General features: G+C 43.4%; 2 protein-coding genes across 3 annotated transcripts; both read left to right on the top strand.

Annotated features, from left to right (window-relative positions):
- Positions 1-4,861: 4,861 nt before the first annotated feature.
- On the top strand, positions 4,862-5,388 carry LOC133917382 (uncharacterized). The gene has a single exon (XM_062361285.1). It carries the CDS (start codon positions 5,056-5,058, stop codon positions 5,386-5,388), a length of 333 nt encoding a protein of 110 aa, XP_062217269.1. The 5' UTR covers positions 4,862-5,055.
- A 12,423-nt stretch (positions 5,389-17,811) lies between these two features.
- LOC133918470 (uncharacterized) lies at positions 17,812-19,493 on the top strand. Of its 2 annotated transcripts, XM_062362356.1 has the most exons (3): positions 17,812-17,901; positions 17,980-18,216; positions 19,160-19,493. In XM_062362356.1, the coding sequence occupies exons 2-3, from the start codon at positions 18,027-18,029 to the stop codon at positions 19,279-19,281; spliced, it is 312 nt and encodes a 103-aa protein (XP_062218340.1). In that variant the 5' UTR covers positions 17,812-17,901; positions 17,980-18,026; the 3' UTR covers positions 19,282-19,493. The 2 variants fall into 2 exon arrangements, with proteins under 2 accessions (XP_062218340.1, XP_062218339.1); XM_062362355.1 differs by having other exon boundaries at positions 17,817-18,216.
- The last annotated feature ends 2,770 nt before the right edge of the window (positions 19,494-22,263 follow it).

Raw genomic sequence — 22,263 nt, 5'->3', positions numbered from 1 at the left:
TCGTATGCTCCAAGATCCGTATTGTATATGATCTAACGGCTCTAGTCAAACAGACGACGTGGCTCATCGTGGTTTGAGTTTTGGGTTTAGGATTCGGTATTAGAGGTGAGTGTTTATTGACAATCGTGTGCACATGCTGCCCCATGCAAATCCTTAATTTGCAATTTCATAGTATAATGCAGGTTCTCATTCGTTTCTTTCAGAATTAGCTGACTATGCGAATTATCGATAGAGTTCTACTCCCTCCAGCCATTTATTTAAGACATATTTTTATTTGAAAAAGTCAAACTTTTTAAGATTTGATCAACAATTAATCAAACTATATAATTGTTTACCTTACAAAAATTGTACCAGTATATTTGTATTTCAAAGTGCATATGATGTTAATTTTGTAGTCATTGACAATATATCGTAAGAGAAATTAAATATCAAAATATGTTTTAAAGACTTTTTTATTTTAAAATGCGTCTCACATAGATGGATGAAGTGAGAATTACATAGAGCTTGAGACTCAAATGGGATGTTTTGTCAAAAAAGTTAACAAGGCAAGGCATGCATTATTGCGTGCAAATTCCCTTTTGCTTTGTTTACCTAAGCATGTCGCGGAGCCAATAAGTAGGCCACATGTCCATGCTCCCACCCAAATCATGATGCTTTCCCCGTTGGTACATTTAATTCATGCAGGCATGGATGCCGGCCGTCCGCTTTTCATTAGTGGCCGGGCGCTGGCTGGGATCATGGGCAGCGAGAGAGATTAGAGTAGGACTTAACAGGATCTGCTGCATCTAACCTTGGCTAATTAGCTCACTGAAAAGTACAAATTAAGTAGGATCTTTATCAATTACTCTCTCCGTTTCGTAATGTTTGTCTATAATCTCGAAAGTATATGTCTCTAATTATTTGTCAATTACGGTAACTAATGATGCTTTATGATCTATTTTTTTACTATGCTCTTAGTGCATGCATGCATTTACTCCAACACTGGTGGGTTACTTGCTCTTATCCTTACATTAATTAGGGGTGGCGTGGTCATCTTACTGCATTATTTCACTCGATTTCAGTATTTCTTGGTTTGTACGTAATAGTGGGTGTGAATAAATATTATGAAACGGAAGAAGTAAGTAAAATCTAGACTCCGCATTCAAACCAACGTATAATAACGTTCGGCCCTACTTTATTTTGTCTTAGTGTCTTTGTTGTATTTTTTGTTCTATCCGTGTACATCTCTGATATATATGCAAAGATCGAGAATAGATTTTTATACATATTTTAATATAATAATAAGAGTTAATAAAGTTTTTTTAAGTACGACCTTAAATGTCGCATCACACCGGATGCTTGAGGCAGGTGCGTGCCTACCTCTAGCGCGAGAGCTCCGAACCTGCATGCATGCTGTGATCATGGAGACCGGTGCGGCGAGGCTTTATTTGTTCTAGTTCGCATGCAGGTTGCAGCAAGCGAACCATATCATGTCTCAGTGCGTCGTGTTGGCATACTGTGGCTACTCTGAGCAAATATCACCTACCTATGAGCGTGCGATAAAATTAAACGACCTACGGGTCTATGGATTTCTTTCCAAAAATCACATGAATTATGGAAACTTTTTTTAGTCAAGTTCATCCAGATGTCACGTGTAGAAATAGAGCGTATTTGGAACGTATGAGAATTTCGAAAGAGTTTTCAGGTCTCGGAAGTCGGAAGGCGGTAGTACCAAGTACCCCGTACCAACCAGCAGCATTTTGTGTATGGAGGAGCTGCATTTTTGTTGCTTAATCGGTTCCGCGAATTGATCTGGTCCAAAGACGACGCATGGCAGAATTTATGAACAAGGGTACGTACATTGAGCCATGGACCCCTGACAAGCGACAGTATACTGCCATTGGTGGCAAGGTTTAACAGGTCAGCTAGCTAATCTTTTGTTCGCTAGTCATCGCATCAATGTGCCCTCCAACCAGCAACCAGAGAGAGAGAGAGAGAGATGTGCGATATTTACACAGAACGGCGTGGCGACGAGCATGGATGACATAGGATTCTCTGCAGCTGGTAGTTTCCAGGTCGTGTTAATTTCACCAAACATGTCAGATGTCAACACGCGAATGCAGATGATGCAGGCCTGGCCACGATCATCAGATTCAGATCGTCCCCATGCATGCATGCTGCATGAATATAATCTGTATAGGTAGCCAGGCCAGGAGATTTGGCAATTGGTTGGTTGTAAAATGTTCTTACGGCTTACGCTGTAGCTACTGCAGGTGTAGGTACTCCATTTAATTTGCATGCTGTTTCGAGATGACACCGGCCGTGGTCCATCGCAAAGATATCGAGCCATAGGATGGCCCACTAGCTGCGACCACACCGCTGGAGCCCACCTGACAATGTTCCTCGAGCAGCATCGCATTCGTACTACGGGTACGGCCACATGAACAGCTTGCTGATGATGCTTGACTTAATTATTAATCACTTCTACTAACCCTTCTCCTATTTAATTACTTACAGTAGTAATAGAGTGCAAACTTACTAGGGTGGCAATTGGATGTGGGTCTGAATACCCACGGGTTCTGCACCTGACGAGTTTAGATACAGATCTAAATTTTCGCTTAGGGATCTAGCAGGTCGGGTACCGAAATAGGATGGGTCGGACTCGGATTTTCAGTTTCACCCGTAGATGTCCACGGTTAGCTCGAAATCCATTCCTAGTCCACAAGTTTGTTGTGACCACAGAGGCCTAACCTAACTCTCATGGCCCACTGCACACATTCATGAACGCATGCACCGTCGCCTCCCATGCTCAGCCACATCAGGCTACTGGTTGTCGCCCCCCCCCCCCTCGCCACACAGCTAGCACCGCCCGTCCTCCCCGTAGCCACCACCACCCGACTGCCACAACATGTCCTCCCCCCGCCATCCGACCTCCTCCGGCTGTAGATCTATCAACCCACTATCGCTCGGCCTCCCCACCGCCTCGCCGCTGTAGCCTAGCCTCCTCGCCACACCATCGCCTCCCCGCTGCCCGGCATCCTTCGGCCGCAAATCCATCTGTCTGTCGTCGCCCTGCCTCGCCGTTGACGCCTAACTGCCACTGCCCGCCACATTGCCCGATTGTCATCGCCTAGCTGCTGCTACCCCGCCCCACCATCGCTATCCAGCCCCGCCGCCGCCGCCGCCGCCTGGCAAATGCCACGTGCACATAGGATAACCTGACGGTCGCCCGAAATCTGACGGGCTCCCAACAGGTTTGGGTTCAGGTTTGAGTTTTCACCCAATTAGTCATTCAGGTATGGGGCGGGTTGGGATTGTCGAGTTTCGAGTTGAGCATGATTTTACTCCACCGGACCTGACCTAACCCATTGCCAGCTCCAGTACTTACCCTACAACTGTGCTTACTCATTTTGATTCCAAATATAAATCTATTTTATTGTAATAATCACGTTACCGCGCACTAATCAAACAAAAAATTAAAAGAACATCACATAGAAGACACAAAATGTAGTTCGATACCGCTCCACTTTATTGATAACTTGGGAACCCCTCCTCTACTTATTGTAATAATCACATAGAAGACCACTTGAGAACCCCTCATCTGCTTACATGGGGGAGGAAGGACCTATTTTACGTGCATGAGCAATATAGACTAAACTTCCTATCACAAATGGACTGAAGGCTTATGCCATCATGAGCCTAGTTTAGGTTAAGTATCTAAATATATAGCTTATTATATAGGCCTATATTATAACACATTTAGACTTCTAATTCACCAAATAAGTTCATCTACAACTCTGATGTATATTTTTGCTTTATTTTTTCATGTATGTGTCTACTTAAATGCACTCTGTTAATTAATATAGTAAACTTGTCACCCAACTTAGTGTTATTGTACCCTTTATTTTAATTCTTTTGCGCAAGTCGAAATGGCCTTATATCTGGGGTCAGAGGGAGTAGGTTTTTCTTTTTGCGATTACCTATATGCTCAGTTGTTGTTGTGCGTTTAACTTTCATGTGTGTTGAACATCATAGTATTTTAGTATGCTTGACCTACCTCCATGAGAAATTCTTCTGCAGTGTTGTCACTTCTCACTTCCACTACCACAGTACAAATAATGAAATAGCCAGATCTGCGCCAATGGTGAAATTTTTTCTCTCTCCTATATATTAACTGTGGGTAGTAGAAGTTGAGGTAAATCATGTAAATTATTCTTCATGACAGAAAAATGTCTGGAAATTTTCTTCACGGACGTTGTATGAGTCACTCGATCTACTCATGAATTTGTGTTTTTGCCTGGCGCCGTTTCAGACAACCGATCATGAAAGAGTGTGAGTGTGAAGTACGGCCTCATTCAAATACGTGGCACTTGAGCTGGATCACGTACTGACGTACTTCACATCAACTCAAGCCTATATGCTATACTTTGCAATCTGGTCAGTGAAGAACTGCATGCCAATCTGAAACAGGAAGCCGTAAATTAACCTTTCTTTGTTGTGGTTGCTGTGTGAATACGCTAGAGGGAAATGCAACTCCGCAACTTGTCTATACCATCTGGATCGACCATCCCTTATATATATCTTGGCTGTATATTTATGTTAAGATTCATGTTAAAGGATAGATGAGAAAAGAGAGAATCAACGAAATTTTCCAAACTTTCTTTTCTAACATGCAAGGAATTGTTCAAGGCCACCTCAATCTGAATCTGAATCGGATCTCTCGAAACGGTAAAATCTTAGCTTCGATTCACCCCCCTTCATTCCTATCACAATCATTTCCATCACAAGTCTCTCTCATCAAAACCTTTTCCATTGCAGGGTGCAGGCTGCCTCCCCCAATATAATTCTGTTCTCTTCTACTTTTCCTCCCCCTTCTCACTCCTCGATCGTCGCCATCATCACTGCCATCCCTGCTCCCTTCCACGCCTGCTCCCTCGCCCTCACTCCATATCTTCGGCTCTCGTCTACTTAAGTTCCACTCGCACAATCCTACCTTGCTTCTGCTTGCCTCCTCCACGAGCGCCGACGCCACCATTGCCATCGATCACACCACCGCATTATTTCGCCGGTTAATTGATGGGCCTCGAGCTCGAGCTGCTTTCCACCCAGCTCCCGCCGATCCGAACGACGGCAGCGGCGGGCGCCGCAGCAATGACACGTCTGGACGGCCACGACGACGGCTGCGCTACGCCGACGTCGGCGTCTAACGTGCTGCGAGCGCCGTCGGTGTGCCCGCTGGCTCCGAGGAAGCCCAGCAGGCCGGCCAAGAGGAAGCTGCAGCGCCACTGCGCGGCGCCGCGGTGGTTCATCGCCGTCCCGCACGACCTCGCCGCGCTGTTCGTCGCGCGGCCCGCCTTGGCGTGCCGGCCGCCGGCAGGCAAGAAGATCCGCGTGCACGTCGTGGGCTGACCGCTGACGAACAGGCTCGCGCGTACGTACAATGCGTGTTCCTTTGCTTCATCAGTCGAGTACGTGCATGCAGTGAAGCCGTTCATGGCGCCTGGCCGTCCACCCAGTTCTTGGCTTGCTAGGAGAGCTGAAGCGATGACCACAGCATGTCTAATTTAGTTTAGCAGCTACTTTAGCATAATTTGCTTAGATTACTTTACTCTAGTTTCTTGGGGTTTGAATAACCAAATTGTATATGCATGTATTGCTGATTAACCCGTAGTCCCTACTAGTATGTAGTTCAGCAAAGTGCAAAATGGACTTAGAGACAGATGATTTTTCTGAGGATTAACTAATTCTCAGGGTCCTCTTGCTTAGCTGAATGTTATGTTATGACATGAGAACTGTGTGTCATGGCTCTTGACCCTTTGAACCTGCAAGTCAACTGATTTCATTTGGGGAATGCTTCATGTACAACCATTTGAGTACAACTCGAGTACAACCATATATTTAAACCATCGGATGCCAAGGCCAAGCTATTGAGATCAGCTAACTGAATTCTCTTATGTTTTGTGTGTTGTTATTACTTGAGTTTTGTATTTTACTTATATGGTTTGTTACGTTTATTTATCCATATAAATCAAGTATAATGATCTACGAAATGAGAGAAAGAATGAAGGAGGAACTTGCAGGTAATGGGTCGAGAGGAAAGGAGACTGACAGAACTTCCAAAGGGTGTCCTCTTGGCTTGGTCCTTTTGATACCTAAAAAGGGATGCATGCATGAGCAGGGGCAGGGCAATTCAGAGAGGAGCCGGGCAGAAGAATAGATCTGGAGAGAAAAGGTGGTTAATGCCACTCAGATCTGAATTCTCTAGGGCCATGTCTGCAGGGATTCAATGATTCTGTCTATGCTGAACTATAGCACTGCTGCTGTATTTTCTGGAAAAGGATGTGACAGAAAGTTCAGTTAAGTTGTGAATGACCATCATATGTGTTCGTTTTGTAAAACTAAAAAGTTTGTGAGATATAAATCACAGATAGTTATTAGTCACTCCCATATTAGTAACAAATATTGAAGCATGCATCTATCCTCTTAGAAACGTGACATATCACATACACACATATTATATCACAAGGCTAATGAGATTAAGGTTCAAATTAAGCAACATGCAATACAAATTGTTCAAACAAGAGTATCAGTTGGTTTTACATGAATATAAATTATAAATTGTCGAAAGAAATTCAGTATGAACAAGAGTTATGAAACAGATCAACAATTCAGTATCAAACAATTCAGTATTAACTATTCAAACAAACAAACAGTATAAACCTACATCAGTATCAAACAGTATGAACTATTAACAATTCCGTATCAAACAAATCAATAATTTAGTATGAACTATGAAGTATGAAACAAGTACAAACCTACATCAGTACAAGCCTAGGATTGCCAATAAACTTGTGAAGGGATCAGTGACGTACTAGGGGTGAATTAGGACACTTAGAATCTATTCGGCTCTAAAAACTATATAAGATAAACCTATATCAATTTCTATCTAAATATGCTCTAGGTTTATCTAGTGAGTCTACACTACCAATCAAAAGAGCTTGTAACATATCTAGAAAGGTAAATTGCAAGAAAGTAAATACGAAAACGTAAATAAGATAGAGAGAGCAAACTCGGCACAAATATGTTTATCATGTGGTATCGATGGTATGAATACTACCTCTAGTCTATATTAGAGCACTACAAAGGATATGCTCTGGATCGGCACCCGGTCACGGCTCTTGAGCCACCAAGTCGCAAAGATAAGGTCTCCACCCAGATGAGCCACCAAGCTAACAAGGTAAGGTCTCACCACTAGCATCTCTTTCGGTTCCTTGCCACCGTGATCACTTCGGAGCTTGAGCCACCAAAGCAAAGGTCTCCACGTCCAAGTACACGTGTCTTGTCGCTGCTCCACACCAAGTCAGAGGGTCAACAAGCTTGAGCCACTATAGCTCAAGATGCCGGCGAGTCACCAAGACTCCAAGGCACCGATGTACCAAGAGGTACAAGTTAGGATCACTCATTCATCCCTTCTTCAAGCTGCAACACCTAACTAGAACTTACTCTAGGCCTATAGGCAATAAATACTCTCTAATTTTATGCTTAATTACATTAGATAATCACTTTAAACACTTTGGTGGCTTGGATGTTTTCTCAAGTGTGTGTGAGCTTCCTCTAGACTCCAGCAGCATGTCACACCTTCAAATGACGGTATTTATAGCCTCAAACACGCACACTAGTTGTTAACCTAACGGCTCAGAAAAGTTGTTAACACCGGATAATCCGATGAGAACAATAGTACTAACACCGGATCATCCGGTGAGTACACTCTCACAAAATAGCCGTTGGAACCCCCACTCAAGCCTCTGTGAACACCAGACACTCTGGTGTACTTCATCTCCATCAGCGGACTATCCGGTGAGTTATCCTGAGCCATCGAGCCTTTCCTTCTTCTCTGTGTAAATTGCTCCGATGAAAACATCCGGTGCACATCACTTTATCACCGGACTATCCCGATGCCTTGAAGTTCGTTCTATCTCTTTGCACTATTCATTATCCGGTGTATTTTTCGGTGTAGCCTTGCTTCATCACCGAACCTTTCAGCGTGTTGATCTTCAATCTTCCACAGTTACACCCTTCTCTGGTGAAAATGCCCCAGTGTGTATCTTCCTCTGAGCACCGGACTATCTTGTGGGTTGTTCAATTCTACCTTTTGGACAGAAACACTACAATATTACCATACTTTGATCACCGGACTATCCGGCGAGGCTTAACCTTCATTCTTCAGCACGACACCCTTCTCTAGAAGAATCGCTCCGGTGAGCATATTTGCTAATCATCGGACCTTCCGGAGAGGTCTTCAGGCCTCTCTCCCCCTTTGTCAAATAAGCTCCGGTGAGCTCAACATCCACAGCATCGGACCATCCGGTGAGGCAAATCTACCTAGGACTTCTCTAATTCAGTCTAACTTTGTCCCGACTGTGGTGACTTCTTTATGTATGGCATCCATAAGACCTACTAATATATATTCTTGACAAACATGTTAGTCTCATTGACTATATTATCATTAATCATCAAAATCACAATTATAACCTAATAGGTTCATTTTTGCTACAACCTGACAGAAAAAGAACTCTTATCTAACTTCTAACTTTCTGAGTCTCCTTAATTAGACAGATTACAATATCTGGGGAGGGGCGGAGGGCACACTCTGCAGCATTGTGGTTGCTTGTTGTGCGGGGCTACGTGCACTGGGTTGTGCTGATGCCACCATGGGGTCATGGCATGGGGGCGCAGGTGCAGTCCTGTGGAGGCGACAATTGATGGGGTGTGCTGACATGGGGCACTGGCTACTAGGGGCTCCCGGTAGCTGACGAAGGCGTGGAACCGGCGAGCCACGGAGGACGCAGCACCAGCACAAGTCAATGGGTCACCGATCACGGCAGGGCTAGAGCACTGGAGAGCGGTAGTCTGCATGGTGTGAGCACGGCGAGAGCCGAGAGCAGCCTGGTGCCCCAGTGGTCGGTGGTGGCGATGATGGCGTGGCCGCGTGGGTGATGTCGCAGTGAGGCGGCTAGGGCGAGCAAGGCATCGGGACTCACCGACTCAGGCGTCTAGGCGTGGGCGAGCCGAGCAATTCTTCAGGCTTGGAGTTGAGTTGGGCCAGGAGGATATAGGGTATTCTAATTTTTTGGATGGACATTGGCCCACCTAGTGACCCCCGGTTCCACCCTTAGAATACGTGCAGGTCATACGAAATTCCACCTATAATTGTTCAACAGCGATATTTTTATTTAAATAAGTTTATCACCAACTCACAAGAAATAATTTCCAACAATCATTTTAAATAAACTACCATATATAATGTGTGCGCCCACGCTCAGCCAACGTTGATTTTTTATATAAAAAATATGTCTGTGGCTACCTCTGTAGTACACAACGTTGTTCTGCAACACCGCTCTTCGAGGCGACGCTAGTGTTATTCCTTTTCTTCTAAAAAAATATTCCAGTTTAGGATATTTTCTTTTGAAAAATGCAAAAGAAAGTTTATTTAATAGAAAAATCTCAGTGGTATATACTCGGGCCTCATTGACGTTGGAATTTCATGATACCCATTTGTCAGTGCCACAAGTAGATTTTTTGTGTTTCTTTGTACTCCTATACTATTATTCTATATTTGTAATCTTATTTAGACGTCTGCTATGATATATTTATGTGGATGTATGTGGATATGAGTATAGTGTACGTGTGTGAGTGCTTGTTTATATATATATATATAGAGAGCGTAGAATAGTATTTTACAGCCTAGAGCTCAACACCCAACCTGGTCTAACCCAACCAACCAGCAAAACAACCTAACCCACTCCCTCATGGCTAAAGATGGCAACGGGTAGGAATTACCTGCGTGCCCGCGGGTAAGAAACCCGACGGGTGCGGGTTTGGGTTTCAATGCTTGCCCGCGGGTACGGGTACGGGTACAGATTTGATCTTAAATCCGATGGGCAAACGGTCGCGGGCAAGAAAAAAGCATACCCGTGCCCGTGAACCCGTAAACCCGCTCCAATCACGTTACATGTGGGTTCAAGTCACCACTAGGTGTATAATCTAGGAGCTTAGGTATATAAATTCACCCTAATTACCCGCAAACCCGTGCTTTGAGCGGGCATACGGATGCGCCCGCGGGTATAAGATGCCCGCGGGTAGCGGACGCGGGTAGCATTTCTTACCCGTGGCAGGTAACGGGTACGGGTGCGGGCACGGATATAAGCTCGCGGGTACGGGTTTAAGTAACCTATATCCGCGGGTATTTTACCCGTTGCCATCTATACTCACGGCACTGTAGCATCCGGTCCAACCCACCTTGTTGGTACTGTAGTGCAAGCCCAACCAACCTCCCCCGTTGGTTATAGTAGCAGCGAGGCAAACCCACTCCCCCGTCGGTTATTGTAGCATCCGAGTAGGTTTTCGGTAGCTAATAAGTGTGATAATTGTAAACATCCGAGTATGAAAATTTACTATAGGATGAAACTATAGGATGAAAATTAAGTATTATGAAAATTTACTATATGATGGAAATTAAATTTACTATGGTTGGAAATTTACAATAATTCGGATGTTTTCAAGTAAAAGTATGAAAATTTACTATGGGATGTAAATTAAATTTACTATGGTTGGAAATTTACTATGTTTCAGATGTTTTGAAGTAAAAGTGTGAAAATTTACTATAATTTGAATGTTTTAGTAGTTGTCAGTAGTTATATTAGTAGTTGTCCAATAGTTTCAAGTTATAGAAAAATTGTTCAGTAGTCATCGGTAGTTTAGTATTAAGTAGTTTCAAGTTATAGTAAAATTGTTTAGTAGTTTGTATCAGTAGTTCCATGTTATAGTACATTTGTTTAGTAGTTGTTAGTAGTTATCAGTAATTTATTTAGTAGTGTCAGTAGTGCTAATAGTTGTTAGTAGTTTTAAGTCACACTAAAATTGTATAGTAGCTTGTGCCAGTGGTGATAGTAGTTGGCAGCAGTTTGTTCAATAGTGTCAGTAGTTATTATTTAGTAGTTTTGTTCAATAGTAGCAGTAGTCGACAGTAGTTTTAAGTTATAGTAAAATTCATCAATAGTTTATGTCATTAGTATTATTAGTTGTCAGTAGTTTCTAGTAGTTTCAGTAGTTTGTTTAGAAGTTTATCAGTAGTTCCTAGTATCTTTCAGTAGTTGATGCGGGTGGAGGAGGATCGAGGCGCTGGCGCACGGGGTGAGGGCAACATGTGGTGGGCATGGGGGCAGGGGCACGCGGGGCGTGGGCATAGTCGATACACCACTTGGCTAGTAGATGCGGGGGCACCCGCGCGCACAGCGGGCAACCACGGGCACACGACTAGCTGGGGCGGGGCAGGCTGGGCCGAGGTGGCCTGCTAGTGGGCTGGGCCAAGTTGGGTGTAGAATAGTGCTACCTTATATATATATAAGTGTTATTGTACACCTAGGATGTAGAATAATTATTCTACACCTAGTTTAGCCCAACCCAACCTATCCTCACGCTCGCCTGCCCAGCTCATGCGCCCCCGCGCGCACGTGCCAACCCAGCCTGCTTACCCAGACGCGCCTGGCTCCCAACTGGCCCCCTCCCCCCGCATGTGCTCGCCCAGCCACGCTTCCCACCTAGCACGTGCCCCCACGCCACGTTGTCACACCCAGTCACGCACGCCCGCATCCATGACTCAAGGCCCACACAACATGTATATGTTGGATTTTGTTTCGCCACCATCCGTGTATGTATGCATGCACACACTACTGGACAAGCTACTTTATGTATGGATGCATGCATGCATGCATCACAAATCATCCGTGAATGGATGATTTGTGATGAGAAATAATAGCATCAACACTTTGCGTGAATGGATGATTTGTGATGAGAAATAATAGTAGCAGTGTAGTGAAAATGACCCTATTAGGTCATGATTGTGATTTTAGTGATTAATGACAACATATTTAATGAGACTAACATGCTTGTCAAGAATATATGTTAGTAGCTCTCATAGATGCAATATATGAAGAAGCCACCATAGCCGGGACAAAGTTGGACTGAATTAGAGAAGTCCCGGGAAGACTTGTCTCACCAGATGGTCCGGTGCTCTGGGTGTTGAACTCGTTAGAGCATATTTGACAAAGGGGAGAGAGGCCTGAAGACCTCACTGGAAGGTCCGATGATCAGAGAAGATACACACCAGAGTATTTTTGTCCAGAGAAGATTGCAACCATTGAAGTTGAAGATCAAAGCACCGGATAGTCGGTGATTAATGGGTTGCACACACCGGACAATAAACGGTGCAAATGGACAGAAGGAGTTCAACACACTGGAAGGTCCGGTGTATGTGTTGTACACACCAGAGGATTATCACCGGACTAATTTACACAGGGCGCCAAGTGATGAAGAACGAAGTCAACGTATCGGATGGTTCGGTGATCAATGTGTTGCACACACCAGACAATGAACAATGCAAAGAGGTAGAATGAAGTTCAACGTGTCGGATGGTCCGGTGATAAAAGCTGTGCACACCGGAGCATTATTTCCAAAGAGGGTTGCATTGGCTAGCTTGGCTAAAGTCAACTCACTGCATAGTCCGATGATGAAGTGATGTGCACAGGATGTCTTCACCGAAGTAATTTACATAGAGAAGAAGAAAACGCTTGGATGGCTCAGGATAACTCACCGAATAGTTCGGTGATGGAGATAAAGTATACACCGGAGAGTCTGATGTTCATAGAGGCTTGAGTGGAGTTCCAACGGCTAGTTTGTGAGGATGTACTCATCGGATGATATGATCTTAGTACTCTTGTTCTCACCGGATCATCCGGTGTTAACAACTTTTCTGGACCGTTGGGTTAACGGCTAGTACATGAGTTTGAGGCTATAAATATCCCCTCACTTAGTCATTTGAAGGTGTGGCATTTGCTAGAGTCCAGAGAAGTTCATGTACACCTGAGAAGACATCCAAGCCACTAAAGTGTTTAATACAATTATCAAGGTAATTAAGCATAAGATTAGTTAGTGATTAGTGCTTATAGGCCTAGAGGGCGTGTTGCTAGGTGATTGCTGTCTAGAGGGTGGATCAACGAGTGATCCAACCTTATACCAAGTGGTATGCCGGTACCTTATATTCTTGGTGACTCACCGGCAAGCTTGTTGACCCTCCAACTTAGTGTGGAGCAGCGGCAAGGCGATTGTGCGGGGATGCGAAGACCCTTGCCTCGGTGGCTCAAGCTTAGAAGTGATCACGACGGTTAGGAACCGGAAGAGAGGCTAATGGTGAGACATTGCCTTGATAGTTTGGTGGCTCATCCGGGTGGAGATCTTGTCTTTGTGACTTGCTGACCGGGAGCATATTCTTGGTGGAGCTCCAATGTGAACTAGGGGTGGTATTTATGCCATCGATACCACGGGAAAAAATCCTTGTAGCGAGTTTATTCTCTCTACCTTATTTATATTTTCGTATTTACATTCTTGCAATTTACGTTCTTAGATAGGTTGCAAGCATTTTGATTGGTAGAGTAGACACACTAGATAGATCTAAAGCACATCTAGATAAAATTTGATATAGGTTTATCTTGTGTTATTTTTAGAGCCGAAATAGTTCTAAGTGTCATAATTAACCCCTCTCCCTCTTAGAACGTCACCGATCTCTTCAAGCAACACTTTGTGTGAAGATAAGGCAGTTGAAATCAACCAACTTTGTTGTGGCTGCAAAGAGAGGGGACTCCAAGCAACATCGAAAAATTGCTCAGTAGCGTTAGTAGTCATCAGTATTTATTTAGTAGTTCAGTAATAGTTCTGGAGTTGTTTTGTAGTGTTCAGTTTTTCCAAATTATAATAAATTTTGTTTAATAGTATCAGTAGTTGTCAGTAATTATTCAGTAATTTTATAGTGACGTATGGGTAGGATCGCGTGGGGTAGGCACGGACCAGGGCGCGTGGAGCAGGGCCCATACGACACGTGCGCTCAAGGCAGGGGCAGGGGCCGGCGGCCTAATGTGGCAGGTGTGGTGGCCTGGACAGGTTATACGTAGAATATGGCTCCCTGCTTCAGGACGAAATTAAGGGAGTGTCCATGGGCATAGGTGAGGCCGATCGATAGACAAGCATATATAACTGTCATGCGTTATGGCCAGTGCGGCTACGTGATGAATGATGTTTCTTCTTCTTATCTCGAGCTGCCTTGGCGCCTTTGAGATGTGTAAATTGCTTAGTGGGAGTATATATGTACCACATGGACATAGACTTATCATTTTGGGCTAATGCATGAGGACATATATTGGACAACAAATTTGTGTATGCATGCACGTATGTCCCCCACCATTGCATGCGTAATATTGCTTCAGGGACACACCAACATTTACGCGCCTTGGGTAATAAGTGAAGGCATTTCTCTTTCTTTTTTTTTTGGTGGGCGTCTTATTCTTTACCGGCTCTTTTTACTTCTTTTTTATTTTTAGTTATGTTCTTCCCCACCTCATAACATCAATAATGATGCTGCTTTTTTTGTTCCTCTTTGCCCAATAGAATGTCAGTTACTACTATGCAGCAGAAATTTTACCCCAAAAGGCAAAATAAAGCTAGTGGCTCTCAAGGCTTGGAAGCTGGAAAGTGTTGTTTTTAGAAGCCTCCTGTAGGGATGAACACACTTTGTAGGCAGGGGCGAAGTTAGAAGTTAAATGATAGTGGTGTAAAATACACAATCTAAAATAAATATTAATCATAGAGCTTAATTTATTATGATGCACATATGATCAAAATAAGATAATTACTACTTAAATTCTAATTTACCTGGCACCATACGGTACCTCTACTTAGCTTGGCCCCTATTGGTAGGAACTAGGAAGTAGGATGCACTTGAACGTAATGTAAGTCAACAATGGCTGCCCGTCATAGCGCAAATGAAGCCATAATTAAAGGCCTGGCTTAGAGTGTGTTGATCTCCACAAAAGCTGGTTGGTACGATTAGCAGTTGAAAGGCATGCTTAGAACGCAGAAATTTCATAGCAAACAAAATCCATCCCATCGTACACCATCCGTCGAGCAAAGATGGACGGCACCCAGAAAACGGGCCGAATTAAGGTCCAGAAAACGGATGAACATAGCCTTCAAAGTGCATATCATCTGACCCAACAGATCAGCTATTTTTTATTTATATATTTTTTAATTTCGGAATTTTCAAATATATGCTCTTATTTTCAAATTTTACATATCTATACTCATGTCACTCGTCCAAAGATATGTGGAGAAGTCAAAACCCTTAGATTGGACAACTAGTCCACGGTGGCATTGGATGCCACAAACCAGTTGCCTGTCGGATGGGTCAACGACCGCAACGCCCGTGCGCGGTGCCATGGGGCCCATTGAAAAGTTATCACCCTTCCAGCTGGCGACAACCTTAGATATAAAAGGCCGTGCCAGCCTCTCCATTGAACATTGTGGCCATTTGCTTCCTTTCCCATCAGCGGTGAGAGAGAGAGAGAGAGAGTAGGGGAGGGGAGGGGAGGGGACAGCTGCAAAACCTTGGCGAAATTCATCTGTGTTTGAGGTAAAGATCTTAATCTTAGTATTTTTTTACAAACCAGTTAGGTTAGTTATCAGATCTAGTTTCAAACATATGTTATGCATTAGGTCTAGGGTTTAGTGATATTAGAGCAATATTAGCATATCTAATTTAGGGATAGTTGTACTGTTATTACATCTAGGTTTTTAGAGTAAAATATTGGATCTAGGATTTATAGTCCGGATTAATTGGTCGAGTATTTAGGGAGTAAAACATTTGACCTAAATTTTATTATATTTTGTTGTTGTGCACATATACTTGTTGTAAGTCGAAATAATAATATAGTTTTATTGTTGATCGTGGGTAGATATATCGGATAAGTGGTATTTTAAAAATAAATTGGAGAAGAGAAGATTTTTTTATGGTTTGGAATAGGTAGATATGTCGGGGTTTCACTCTGTGGACAAGGGTATAGCTAGACCCAGGGATGAAAATAGGACAGCAAAATCCTGTCTTGTTCGGCAACCGTATCCCTCGGAAGGTACTCAGCAAGTTTTGTACTACTTCAAGAGTTTGATAGATACATAAAGGTAATTCAAGCACAAGGCTTTACGGTTTAGTTTTAAACGCAAAACAGTTTATGCAAGGTCTCAGTTGTGCTCTCTATTGTTAACTTAAAACAATTTGAAGTAGTCCAAACCCAAGTAACAAGTCATATATGGGAGCTTTCGGTCCTGAGAGGGGCTACACCTCATTCTGCGATCCCTATCATCACATCTGGTGTACCTCTAGTACCACACAGATCCTGACAGATTTAATCAGTAACCTCATCTCACGGGCATCTAGTTCACACACTCACCCATCAAGACACACACCCTGAGTCTAGTCAAAAAGGCTCTACATTCGCATATCCATGATCGTGGATATAGCTATTAAAATAGGTTTACACTCTGTAGAGATTGTACACTATACCCATACGATATGCTCAGCCTCCAACCATTACAAGCGGATGAGCGAATCATATCAAGACACTTAAATCACCTTTCTTATTGGGCTTTTCTATGAGACAACCAAAGTACTAGAGACCTTGTACTAAATGTCAGGTTATATTTACTTAAGGAGATGTTAAATTACTTCTAATTCTAATTTAACTACTTCAGTATAATCATTTCATTTTTTGCTAATTTTTTATTTACTAATTGCTTACTAATGTCAAAAATTGTGATGTTATATCTTACGTGGATGACATCGATACATGGAGAAACCACCCCCTTAGGGTGTCACACTGGCCTGAGCGTCTGTTGTGCTTGTGTGGTAACCGAGCTCTGATGTTGACGTCCTTTCATGTAGAGACCTTTGATAGGAGGTTCTTCATGTGTCCTGAAATTGACCCCGATTTTATGGTGTGTTCCTCTATCTCACTCTTTTGCACCAGCCAATTCTATATGTTGAACTATACTCCTAACGCCATATTGATGCCACATTTATTAACCACAACATTGTGCTTCAAGCAATGGATCACGTGGTGAGGCTATCGTTCAATGGGGGATGGATTAGAGAGGTCGAAACCAAATGGGAGTACGAGATCAGGATGTAGGAAGCATGCCAGAGGAAAGAGGCACATTAGGAGCGGCAATAGGAATGTCAGTGGCGAGAACAGAAACGTAAGCGGCAGGCTAAGTAGCTTCAAAGATGGGAGGAGGAACGCCGCCTTCTAGAGGTCATTTTAAGGAGGCAGTAGGCTAAACTGCATAGGCATGAGGAACTACTTCAGATGCATCAAGCTCTCCTGCGTCGCCAAAAGGTAGAGGAGCGTGAAGTGGTACATGAGAGAAGGGGAAATATACTTGCTCCACGTAGTAGAATCATTATTCTATCTCCGACATTGTAATATTTAAAACCATATACCGTAAACTTTGTAATAATCGTAGACTTCTACCTTTGTGAATAAAAATATCGGCTTCTACTCTCCTCTTCATATAACTTAAATTTCTCGAAGTAGTTCGATTACTCAGAAAATATACAATCTTCACATAAGTGGAGTGGTAGAAATATGGGGCCACGTAGCCATATTGCCTGTTCAACAGGCGACATGTTCTTATCACTCGTTGGACAGGCGACAGACGTATAGATATGTAAATTTTCAAAATAGGCGTAGATATTTGCAAATTCCAAAAGTAAAAATATACAAATAAAAAAATCTAGGCCCAGTGTCTGTCCAAACCTAACCAGCATAGCCCAACGCTAACCAGGCCTTATTGCCCAATCCAACAACCCGGCCTAGCACCGCTCATTCTGGCCCGTCGAGGCAGCCGAGGTTGACCCAGCCGAGCGGCGAGAGCCGTGCGCATCCACCAAATCCGGGAGCCGCAGCAGCGGAATTGCGTAGCGCATAGAGGGAGGCTTGAGCCCGGTCTTCTCCTCTCTCAGTCCCGACCTCCCTTCCCGTGCTCGCCTTCCCCGCATCCATTTTTGCGATCGGACTAATCCATCCGCCCCCCAATTAACCTTCCTCCCCTCCCTAGGGTTTGGTTGGGTTCGGTTCCGCTCAGCTCGGCTCGGCCGCGGGGGCATGGCGTACGTGGACCACGCCTTCTCCATCTCCGACGAGGACGACCTTGTCGGCGGCGCCGTCGGGGGCCCCCGCGGCGCACCCGTCAAGGAGATCGCCTTCGCCGCCGCGCTCCTCGCCTTCGGGGCGCTCGGCGTGGTCGCCGGCCTACTCATGGCCGTCAACCGCGTCGGAGGGGACCGCGCGCACGGTGAGTCAGCCGCCTTTCTCTCTCGATGCGAGCAGCTTAGATTTCTCTCTCGATGCGAGCAGCTTAGATTTCCTTCGTGTATGCGCTCAGGGGGGCCCCGTGGTGCTAGGAAATTTGCCTGATTATTTCCAGATCTCAATTTTAGCTGTGGGATTAGGGTCCTGTGCCTAGGGTTGTCACTTGTCAGAAATTGAGGAATTTTTACTTGGGTTGACGCGTGCCCACGTATGAGTGGTGATTTTGGGAGATGAGAACTCAGTAGTCTTTCGATTATTTCGATGATGACTGGTTTAAGCTTGCGCGACTAAGGTAAAGATACAAGATAAAGAGATAATCTATTGATTGGTTCGTAATTATTAATTTATAAGGATATTATATAGCTTGGATTTGGCCTAAAGTAGACTGTGATTGATAGAGTAATTTCTCGTTCTAAAGTTCCAGTATGACATGTTTTCATTTTATGGTATGACTTTACTTGGCTGGGTGGCAATTGGGGTGACCTATTCATGGGAAGGGAAATACAGTTTTTTGGTCTACACTATGCACATCACATGGCTAACTGGGAATTAGAACAAGTTATCTCAGATCTCGAGGTGTTGGAATTGGAGGCATTTGAATGCCACCTTTGTATTCAAATCTCCGGTAAAGCGAAATGTGCAAGCAACAGAGATGTATTATGGTTTCATATGGATGCACTAGTGTGCAAATTGATAGATAGTAACGAGAGGTCCAAGGATATCCTTGCCTTTAGTTGTATTGTCTGATTGTGGGTTTATGCTAGGAGCCTGCGGTACATTCAGAATCGGAACAGTTTGTGTTTGAAAATTTGCACGTACGTTGGATTCACCTTTCAGATACTGATGCAATGTGAACCTTTCCAGTAGCTTTCATGAAGATATCAGCTTTAAGTTACATGAATTTTTGCCTCTCTTTGTTGGAACAGGAATTTTCTTTATGGTATTGGGCATTGTAATGTTCATCCCCGGGTTCTACTACACAAGAATCGCCTACTATGCTTACAGAGGTTACAAGGGCTTCTCGTTTTCAAACATCCCGCCAATCTGAAGTGGTGTTGCCGGTTCAGAGTTCAGATCAACTCGTCCAATGGCTCTGCTTATAGAGTAGACACCCTTGCTCAACATGTTTCTTGTGTCGATTTCTGTCAACCTTGCACTAGAATGAGCTGGTGGACATGTACATATAAATGCAACCACAACGCTGTATTACGGTGACACTTGGAAGGTTGTTCGTTGTGTGAATATGTCGAGTTCATTGCACTGCTACTTTGCCTCATGCCTGATATGAACATTATGCCGTCGTGTTGCTTGGTTGCACGTGCTGTAGTGGTAAATCTCTTGCTCCCCCGGCGTACTGCTAGCAAATTCTGACGGATCATGACTAGTTTGTTATTTATAGGAACTGGCAAGAACTGTGCAATACTCAGCTTGGATGCAGGAGTGCGGAGACAATCCAAATGAAACTTTGCGTGAGCAAAGAAATCATATGTTGCCATCGCATGTGAATTTCACGGACTTTATTTTTCTGTAGGACAACCAAATCGAATTTACTTTATCCAAACATATGTACAGTTACAATTTGGTAACTATGAAATTTGGCTAAATTTGTTTTCGCCTCGTTCAATGTATTATCTCCTATGCCTATCCGGCCTGGTTGTTAAGGATCACACGCCTGCCGTTCCAGTAGAAGGACCACAGATCCCGTATACTCTTTTGTACTAACTTTGTATGGCATTTTGCTATCTATTCAGTTTATCCAAGATCCAGTTGAAAAAACAAAGAGTGAAATCGAAGCAGAAGTGGAGCATACATAACTCGAAATGGATCTGTAATAAAAGAGAAATCAAACCGGACAAACTAAATGCATATGCAAAAATGGATAAATCGAGAAAGATATGGCCGCTTTAAATTTGGAGGGGGCAGAAGCGGACACGACGCGCCCATCCAATCGTGCAACGGCCGGCATCTCTTTGGGCACCTTGCAAAGGGCGTCTCTCGATGGAGAGATCAACAGAGCACCCGTTCGTCTGTTCATGCCCGTTCAACACCAAATCCAAAGCCCACATCCTCTCCCAAGTGCGAACCAAACCAAACCAAACCAGAGCATTTTCAGACAACACAGAGCACACATCTTCGAGGGAGGAGGGAATTATTTGGGTGCGTGTTTGTTTTGACGTGTGGCCAGGTATTGTGGCTTGGAATTAACAGAAGATGGATCTCCAAACAATCTTCTCCTGGCTGGGCATCGATCTAGGCTCCATGCGGCAGTCAGGACGCCATTGAACGGCGCCTGCCGTTGACTCATGATATAGAAGCCCGCCCGATCACGCATTTCATTTCTGACCAAAAACGCAGGGAAAAAAAGAAAGGAGGAACAAATCGAAGAAACCGTAGCGAGAACGAGGTATGAGCACCTCACAAAACAGATCTGGAAGAACACACCGAGAGAAAGAAGGGAAACAGGAATTAGAAGACAAATTCGACGAGGACGAGACGTAGCGGCGGCGGCGGCGGCTGGAGAGGCGGAGACAGAGAGCACGGCACGGGGTTTAGGGTTAGTGGATGCCCTCTATTTATAGCCGGCTGCAGCGAATTCGGCCTATCAGAGCGCGACACGTATTATGCTGCCTCTACCTGGGCCTTATGTCACATACACATCCAACCCATTCAGCAAATCCTGCATGGGGAGATTCTTTGTTGATTTGAATTATTAAAATGTAATATCTCTAAAATTATAATCTTGATTTTTGATCCGTTTAAAACTTATTGTTAGAAAAATACGCTTAACAAAATAAGATCTACGAAGGCTATATTTTTATAAATTATAGGATCGTTATACAGTTTCAATATAGTAGACTTCCAGTTGTATTTTGTGCTATATTTTAGTTACAATTTGAGTTGTAGTTGTGATTCAGAGACAGTTGAATTACAACATGCTGAACGGTATAGTTACAATATATTAGACACTCTAGTTACGACAATACATTATCGAGTGAGTATTAGTTATAACACGGTAGATAATCTAGTTACAATATGATAAACACTCTAGTTGTAACATGATAATCGAATGTGGACTAGTTACAATATGATAGACACTCTAATTACAACATGCTGAAAAATATAATTACACAACATTGCTGATTGCAACATGATAGTAATTAGTTACAATCAGTAAACCTGGATATGTAAGTTACAATCTTGCTATATATACAGTTGTAACCGCTCTATACACATAGTTACAACTAATTGTAATTGCTGCTCACGAGGTGGGAGCGTGTTTGGTCATCCAGTGGGCCCGTGGGGTAGGTGTGTGGGAGCACACTAGGTAAATAGGGCTGACGCGCGCGTCAGAGCTTGGTTGGTTGCTCGGCCGGACGAGTGCACGATCTGTGCGCATGCTGCAGGTACGCTGCGCATAAACGTAATATAAACATACTACCCCACAAGTAGTATATTTATATATATATAGGAAAAGTAGTATGTACTTCCAGAGTACATACTACCTACTATGATATACTTCATTGTCACTATGAGTATACTTATATACTCATTCTAAGATACTCTAGTGTGAACTACATGAAAAAATAGAAAAGAAGCTCATCAATTTTATTAGATTTTAATAATACATTTATATTTGTACATAAAATGTAATATACTAAAAAAAAATATGCAAACCACTTAAAATAACTATACATATCACTTAGATTATCTTATATAATCACATGCTCCATGTACATATCATTTATCACATGAGATACTCCTTACGTAATGAGATACGTATGTAGGAGTACATACTCCTGAGAGTACCAAATATGCTTCGAGGAGTACATACTCTATTATGTACCTAGGTGTATTGTAGTTCGTTGTCACGTCACTCTCTAGTTATGATCCCAAAAGTATTATAGTTATGCTCCATGAGATATGTCGGTTACTATAAATATACATGGTCACAATTCGTTACCTTCTCTATTTGTAATTATGTATTTTTTTTGTCATGTGATCGTAACTTGTTCACACATCTGCGCACACC

Source organism: Phragmites australis, chromosome 5, assembly GCF_958298935.1.
Source record: "Phragmites australis chromosome 5, lpPhrAust1.1, whole genome shotgun sequence".
In the NCBI taxonomy this organism is placed as follows: Eukaryota; Viridiplantae; Streptophyta; class Magnoliopsida; order Poales; family Poaceae; genus Phragmites; species Phragmites australis.
This window is presented reverse-complemented; position numbering and strand designations above follow the sequence as displayed.

Coding starts and splice junctions, on each gene's coding strand:
- LOC133918470 (XM_062362356.1), top strand. CDS start 18,027: ATGGCGTACGTGGACCACGCCTTCTCCATCTCCGACGAGGACGACCTT. Junction 18,217..19,159: donor CGGAGGGGACCGCGCGCACG/GTGAGTCAGCCG, acceptor TTGTTGGAACAG/GAATTTTCTTTATGGTATTG.
- LOC133917382 (XM_062361285.1), top strand. CDS start 5,056: ATGGGCCTCGAGCTCGAGCTGCTTTCCACCCAGCTCCCGCCGATCCGA.